The sequence below is a fragment of the Atta cephalotes genome, assembly GCF_000143395.1.
Source record: "Atta cephalotes unplaced genomic scaffold scaffold00008, whole genome shotgun sequence".
Classification (NCBI taxonomy): domain Eukaryota; kingdom Metazoa; phylum Arthropoda; class Insecta; order Hymenoptera; family Formicidae; genus Atta; species Atta cephalotes.
The window spans coordinates 2,830,031-2,838,077 of record NW_012130072.1 but is presented as its reverse complement, the minus strand read 5'-3'; the positions used below and the strand labels follow the sequence as shown (position 1 = coordinate 2,838,077).

The 8,047-nt window shown below is 35.0% G+C and overlaps 2 protein-coding genes across 2 annotated transcripts in view; one reads left to right on the top strand and one right to left on the bottom strand.

Annotated features, from left to right (window-relative positions):
- Positions 1–817: 817 nt before the first annotated feature.
- Positions 818–5,409, bottom strand: LOC105627167 (protein disulfide-isomerase). Its single transcript, XM_012208453.1, has 8 exons — positions 5,262–5,409; positions 2,651–2,982; positions 2,324–2,461; positions 1,991–2,221; positions 1,523–1,894; positions 1,299–1,427; positions 1,127–1,213; positions 818–959 (listed from the first exon to the last, which is right to left on the bottom strand). The coding sequence occupies exons 1-8, from the start codon at positions 5,407–5,409 to the stop codon at positions 909–911; spliced, it is 1,488 nt and encodes a 495-aa protein (XP_012063843.1). The 3' UTR covers positions 818–908.
- Positions 5,410–6,620: 1,211 nt separating this feature from the next.
- Positions 6,621–8,047, top strand: part of LOC105627165 (methyltransferase-like protein 22) — a 3,498-nt gene continuing 2,071 nt past the window's right edge. The window contains 3 exon segments of the mRNA XM_012208452.1: positions 6,621–6,687; positions 6,690–6,706; positions 7,939–8,011. Coding sequence (XP_012063842.1) covers positions 6,621–6,687; positions 6,690–6,706; positions 7,939–8,011 — 157 coding nt within the window.

The window sequence follows — 8,047 nt, the reverse complement described above, 5'->3', positions numbered from 1 at the left end:
TATATATATATATATACATATATATACTATATATACATACATATACATATATATATATATATATATGTAATTTACTTTTTCTTTTTTTCACAATATGTGCCTCATCGCTAATTTCCTAGAGTTTCAGTCAATTGAAACTAGGAGAACATTGAAACGGCTGCCTATCCTAACTAATATCTCTAAAACCATCACTCTTCATGATAGTTTTAAATGCTATAAATTGGAAATGTGTTTATAAACCGCTAGCTCTCATAGAGCACTCGAAGATTCGTTTCCGCTTGCGCGCCGCAACGAGCAACGAATCATGTAGACATCTGTCGATAAAATAATCTTTATAAAAATAAAAAGTGACTTCAAGACGTTTTTAGATTAATAATTTATCTTCTCGTCCCACATTCCACACTATGGAATAATAAAAGCGCGAAACTATGATAACATCACAGTTTTCAGAGGGCAGAAAGTCACGTAAAGTCAACATGCATACAACACAAATGGCATAACCATATAAAGATACGAATAATATTTATGTTATTATTGCGCACATTAAATACCTCAAATATATTGTAAACTCTTATAAATCTTTGTTTGCGTAATTTGTATTTCATATTATCAAGATAAAGTAAAGTCTACATATCACGGAAGTACGCCATTTGAGCTATTAGTTGTGACGATAACCCTGTGAAAAACAGTGAACCAAATTCTTAATTACAAATTGTACACTGCGATTTACCTAAACTTAATTCCTAAAGTAACAAATGTGTGAGGATGAACCATCAATATTTTTTATCTTTATAAGAAATGAAATATTTCTGTAAAGCGGAAAATTGTAAAGTTCATTGACTGGATGCAGGAAATACAACAGACGAGTCAATGTTGATTTTACTTCTTATAATAATGATTATGTGCGTTTACAGCTCGTCCTTCCTTGGCACATCATCGTCCTCATCTTCTTCCTGAGCCTGTGACGAAATAAATAATGAAGAATAATTATAATATAAGATTATGCCTCATAAAATTCTAAAAGATATTCTGAACATAATTTATTATCTTTTTAGCAAAAAATTTTTGTACTCCTTTTGTATTCCTTTTATAATCCTTTTCAATTAAAAATAATTCCTTAACATACCTCTTCTGCAGCTTCGCCATACGCGCCACCGCTTTCAATAAATTTGGAAAGACCTTCAAGCGTCCTCTCTCCGTTATATTCCACAGCCTACAGCAACAAAATAAGTTGTCAAAATAAATACATTTCCAGCGTAAATATAAGGTTGAGGAATGGATGTACGAAAAGTTCGTACCTCATTCGTCTCTTTCTTATAGAGTGTCAGCGTAGGGAAGTTCAGAACCTTTATATCCTCCAACTCATTAGCAGTGGCATCCATTTTTGCGATAACCAATTTATCGTTGTCCTTGTATTTTTCGCCAAGCTAAAATTAACATGTTTAACGATTAACAAATTACTTGACAATTAACAAAATTACTTGTATTATCTATATCTATTATAGTTAAAATTCCAATGTACTTGGTCATAAATGGGCGCTAATTGCTGACAATGACCGCACCAAGGAGCGTAGAATTCAACAAAAACATCCTTTTTCTTGTCAAAGGCAATCTCGTGGAAGTTTGTGCCGACGAGAATCTTAACCGGGTTCTTGTCCCAGTCCTCCGGCAAGTCTTGGGTAAGCAGATGTCGTTTCAGTTTGCCCTCTACGAAAGCAGTGACAAATTCCAGGACATTCTCGGTGGTTATCTCTGGTTTATCAGGCTTGTACTTAGCCATGTCCTGTTCAAGCTTGATAAGCCGCATAGCGGGCACATCATCTTTTTTCAAACCGAAGAACTCCAGAATTCGTTCGTGATCGGTTTCATCACAATTGATTGTCACAAACAAAACCTATGCATAGATAATTTGAAATATTATATCGATTTGAAGTATTATATCATTTTTTTAAATAATATAGTGAGATGAGTGATGCATAAACTTTCATACCTCGCTACGGTATTTCTTCGCTGGCTCTTGAATTCCTTCGATATATTTTTCAAAGTGACCGGCTTCTTTACTGAGGAAAAGCAACAAATGGCTCTTGATATCTCCACTGAAGATCTTCTGCGCCGTATCCTGGTTGAATTCGACAACCAAAGGTAACGAAAATACGGAAATGAAGTTCTGTACAGCTGTAGTCGTATACTCTCCATCAAAGACGGCTTTACCTTCATCAAACTACAAATAATACGGATTAATCAGATTTGAGATTACGATTTCAAAAAATAGAAATTTATTTGATTCGTAATTGTTTTATAGAATGCATTGGTATAGACATACCTTCTTAAATAGCACGATCTTTCCATCTTCAATTCCGTATTCGCTGAACACTTCGTCGGCGCTTGTAATACCAAACACATGATCATCTACTATGCTACCAACTTCCAAGAATATCTTGGCGGCATCACTTGTAACGTCCTAATAAAGTCGTTATATATGTATATAAATATGTATATAAATATGTATATTAGGTAAGGCTGTTGCAACAGATTACTCCTAATTATTATAATAATTTATAAAAATGAAAGATATTCAGTATTAGTAGATAAAAAATAGAAAATTATTGGCGTGAGAAAAGGATCACAAAAAGAAAGATTGCGATTGTACCTTAAAGAATCCAACAATGGCGACTTTGTGTGCCTCGATAAATGCTTTAGCTTCATCAACCGTGGTCAAATCTTTAGCAGGAGGACCAGTCTTCTTGAGCAGCCAGTTCACAATTTCGTCAGCCTGACGGCCACCGGTGTAGTCGATCTGGATTCCTTTACGGTAAAACTTAAGAGTAGGGTATCCTCTTACTAAGTGTTTCTCAGTGAGTGCCGATTCGACTGTCGCATCTATTTTGCCCAATTTGATTGGTGAATTAGTTTCCTCTAATTTCTTTGCCGCTTTAGCATACTCGGGTGCCAGTGCTTTACAATGTCCACACCACGGGGCATCTACAAGAAATATACATGTTATATATGTATATAAATAGGTAAGTGATTATAAGTGATTATTTTTTAGTATTCCTGATTATTATAAAGTCGTTATATGCTAATAATAGTTTAAAATGTGAACTATTAGTAGATAAAAGTAGAAAATTATTGTCATGACACAAGAAACGTAAGAAAGGATGATTATAATTATATTTTAGCCTTAAAGAATCCAATAATGGTGACATTGTGTATCTCGATAAATATACCTCAGCTAAATTACATGTAATTTAGATAATTATACATAAATAATTATTTAAATGCTTAACACAAATCTAATTAGCCTCATATGTTGAACAAAAAAATGTTATCAAACACTTACTACAAAGTTGTCGACAAAAAGGCACCAAATGCAAATTTTGTTATATTTTATGAAATTGATAGAAAAATATACAATAAATTTGCTGACAAAATATAACAAAATAAATTGAAGGTAAAATTATACAAAGCTTACTGACAATCTGATAAATTATCAGATAAGAAATTAAGAACCGATCAAAACCAAACTAAAGTTTTGCTCGATTTGTGTTCAGCAAAACTTAATATGGATATACAAACTTAATATGAATATAGTTAATGTTAATTTGATGAACATTTTGATCAAATTCAACAGCAAATTGCAAATATTTTGACTGAGAATAAGTGAAGAAAGCTCAGTCAAAATCTTGGTGTCTATTAATATTTTTAAATCTTACAAATATAAACGTTTATTACAACTTGGAAGTACTTATTGGCATATAAGAGATATATATATAATCATCCAATTGCAATTTCTATTTCAATATTACAAAATTTAATTTTTCAAATTTACATTTCCTCATGATTGATAAGTTAAATCTAAAAATCATTCTGTGGCTTTATATCGGAGAGTAAGATATATTAAGATTCATGGATTTTGAAGAAATCAAAATTGTTCAGTTCTAAAAAATAAAATATAAAAAAAAAGAAAAATATCAGAGAATCATCTAATGCTGCTTTATTTCAAAAATTTAAATCGTATTCTCAAAATGTTCTAAACATTTCCTCGTTAACATGAAATTATTGGGATACCATATGGTCGTTTTGTTTTGAAGTCAAAGTGGTAGATAGCGATCTAAAATTGATAATCAGCGTATCGAACTTTGATAAGAGAAAGCAATTAATTCTTTCCGTTAATGCGTCGAATTTGTATCATTTACGAATGCTACGTCCGTATAAATATGTCCGTTACATCCGTCATTATCCTCATCAACACCATTATCCTCATCAACACCATTATCATAACGTGACGTTACATTCATCTCATAATTGTCAGACGATTTGCAAGACATATACGATCATGTATAACGGTAAAAAAAAGCCAAGAAATTAGAACCGTCTTTACAGCTGCACTTCCTGCACTCGAGCTCTCGACGAATGCGTGGAATGAGGAGGTACAGAAAGATCAACGGAGAGAAAAATGTTAGAAACAGAGGCTGCGAGGAGACGACTGAAGGACGCGATGAAATATCGATAAATAAATATAGACGACCGTCTCGAAGACGCACGTCGTCCAAACATGGATCTTCTCGGCATTTTTTGCAATTTTTTTTTCCTTGTGACCGATTTCCATAGATTTCTCCATCAAACGCTGAGAAAAGCAGAAGGAGGGGAGAAAGAGATTGCGAAAAGAAACTGATGGAATTCCAAAAAAGATTTAGAAGAAGAAAAAGATGGAGTATTTCCGTCGAGGGATGATCATCGCTGAAAAGTCGCATGTCACTAACCGGTCCCCCATCACTGTCCTCGAGAATACTCGAGTGATGACGTGTACGGGATTCGCATCTGGCAGAATCGCAACCGGCGAATCTGCGAGCGAGTTGGCAAATCGCACGGTATCAATATTTCTGACGTGGATTCATCTTCCTCGACGTTCCCATCAACTTTGACTCTTCCAGCCTTCTTCACTTTCCGATGTTCTTCAATCATCTCCGGTCGCGAGTACAGAAAGTGCAGGCGCGAGGGTGTAATTAAATTCCTCCACGGAAAAGCAACAGATACAAAGCATACGAATTCGGTGAGCGCACGCGAATTCGCGATTCGCATTCAGAACGCGCTCCAAGGAGATCGGGTTACATTCAGAAGAACTTCATCCGGGTATTATCTTATCTTTCTTCATCGAATGTTAAACAAGGAAAATGATACCCGAACCAGAATGATACCCATCCGGTACAAATTAAGTTCTGAATACAACCGAAGAGCGCAGCAGATGTACATATACTCACAAAACTCTAAAAGCACGTAATCGTTGTCCTGGATGACGCTGTCGAAGTTGTCCTTGGTGACCACAAGGACCCCATCCTCGACTTCGATCTTGGCGAGAGAGATCGCGACCAGGCAGAGTGTCGCCAAACAGAATACATCGACTTTCATGACGATCCGAATACCTCACTTTCTTTTCTTTTGTCTGTCTTTCTCTCTTTCCTTCGCGTTTCCTGCGCGTCGAAGCGCGACCTGCCTCGCTGAGACGAAGACGTCGTCGGTGACAAGGACAAAAGAAACCGGGAAGACACCACCGTCCGCGAGGAGAACGCGCGATGAATGAGCGAGCGCGACGCTGCGTCGGTGGGTTGGTTGGAGGCTGAGGTTCTCGAGTCTCGTCTCGCGTTGGCTCCGCGGTCTCATACGCGTGGCACCGTCCTCATCGTGGGGATCGCTGATTGGCTGCCTCCCCCGGCATCCGCGGCCACTCGTGCGTCATCACTCCGACCTGACTCCGACTCCGACCGCGATGGGCATTACCCACTGCCGCGCCGGTCGCGAGATTTCAGTCCCAATTAGTTCTCGATTTAACTTAATTAATTGTATGACCACCTTGAAACGAGATAAAAATGACAAAAGCGAGCAAATTCATTAAATATTGATCAATAAAATTATAAATATTCCAATAAATTCATTCACTTTTATAATTTATTTTATCTCATTTCAAGATGTACAATTGACCTCCCGACGGACGATATGGACGATATAAACGTTAAGCTCGCAAATCAGAAGTAATCGTTGACAGATTAAAATAGCAACGAAATCGCGTTTTCTTTTTTTTACGAAAACACGATTTGACCTCGGTCGAAATCAGCCGCGGTTATCGCCATGAATTACCGTTCGACGATTAACTCGAAAGTATAATTTCTCGGACAGATACAATCGAATAGGACGAAAGTCAGTTCGATTTTTATATTTTCTTTATTTATTCTTGCATTGATTAATATTCAGATATATTGTTTGAGCAATTTGATATTCAACAAATGGATAATGAAGTTTTGAAAAAGCTCCAGTACGTAGTGTTTTATCGACGGCACTTGGCTGTCAAAATCACGTGGCGTCGCAATGGCGCCGTATAGTAAAGCGATATTGGCGATTTAACGATTTAACGATGCTGGATAATGCGATCGAAGTCAGGAGAGACAAATGGGCTAGATTTTAAAGTCTGCAAGATCTATAGACATCATAAAGGCAAACAGATTAAGTTCAAATGACTCCGATTTCGATTTGATCGAATTAAAAAGTCATAACCACAATCTGTTAACGTTCGTACAATCGTATGGTTGAAGTAAATGGCAAAATGACAGGCCCAGCTGACGAAAATGCCACGAGGAAGGCGGAGATTGAGATCACATCGTTGAGGAAACGACGCGCGACGCAACGATTGTCCACCAAAACGCGTTCCAAGGTGTAACAATTAAGTCTTTTTAAGATTCATAAAACAATTGATAATAGTATAGTATTTTTTTCTTTTTATTTATGATTCTCTTTGTGATTCTCAAGAATATACGTTGAGATTCATTACGTTTTCTTTAAATGGAAGTGATTGATTTGAAAATAATTATCTAGTTTTTCTAAGTAGACAATCACCTGAGATGTTTTTACATCCCAAAAGTTATTATTAATTATATAATACATATTAATCATTCTACAAATTATTAGTATAGATTTAGTCTAAATCCATAAAATTTTTGCATTTAAAAAGATATATATTTTGGTGAAGAGAAAACAAAAATTATAAATGCAGAAAGTATAAGTAACACTAGCATTTGAGATCATTATGTGTATAGATATAGATTCAATATTTTTTAAAAAGTAAAGGAAAGTGTAGATTCTCCATCAGCAAGGAAAAATTACTATAGATGAGCTTTATTTTCTTGCTGTTGAAGTACAAAAAAATCAGGTGATTATTCCTTATAAATTACAATAAAATATAATCTTTTTGAAACAACAGATGTGGTAATAAAAGCATGAGCGCATGAAAATTGATAAAAATTTTATTCTCGTATATTTATTGTTATCGATACATTTTATTGTCACTATAAATGCGTATCTTTTGTACGTCTTCGAACAATAAAACTCTACAATCAAAAAATTATTGTAAATTGAGCAAAACAAGATTTTTTTAAACAGTGTAATTTAACTTTGAAGATTGAACGTAGATTACTCAATATAGTAATAATACAGAGCAACGTGATAGTATAAGATTATGGATTATATAATTGTCGTGTTAAGACACAAATTCCCGAAATAAATGCAGTCACGAGGCTATAATATTGGTCAGTCACGACGCGCTTCATTATCGTGTCGTGAGCGTCGCAGCACGAAGTCGATTTATTTACGCGCGTTAATCCCCGACTCGAGAGATGTTTCACCGAATGCTTCACCGAATTTTTATCATTAATATATCTATATTGCAAACGAATTAGTACGAATTAGTTATGAGTGAAATATAATGAGCTATTATATCATCTACTCTGTACATATATTAAATATCGATAAATTAATAATGAAACTGTTTGATGGCCTATATAAATAACCCGTAATACGATAATTAATAATTACATAATATCTACTGATCATCAATTTAAAAAGAAATAAAAAAAAAGTTGATTAACATTGATTTTTTTGTTTGCTAAGACGGCGATGCATAAAGTAACATCAGAAATATACACAGAAAATGATCAAATCTCTGAGGAGCTTGACAATGGCAGTAAGTTATGTTTAACGAATAATTGGATGATAAAAA

Excerpts from the sequence above, each read along its gene's own strand:
- LOC105627167 (XM_012208453.1), bottom strand. The coding sequence starts at position 5,409 with ATGAAAGTCGATGTATTCTGTTTGGCGACACTCTGCCTGGTCGCGATC. Across the intron at positions 2,462-2,650 it reads CCATTGTTGGATTCTTTAAG|GACGTTACAAGTGATGCCGC; the intron begins GTACAATCGCAA and ends CGACTTTATTAG. Across the intron at positions 1,895-1,990 it reads CGAAGAAATACCGTAGCGAG|GTTTTGTTTGTGACAATCAA; the intron begins GTATGAAAGTTT and ends ATCTATGCATAG.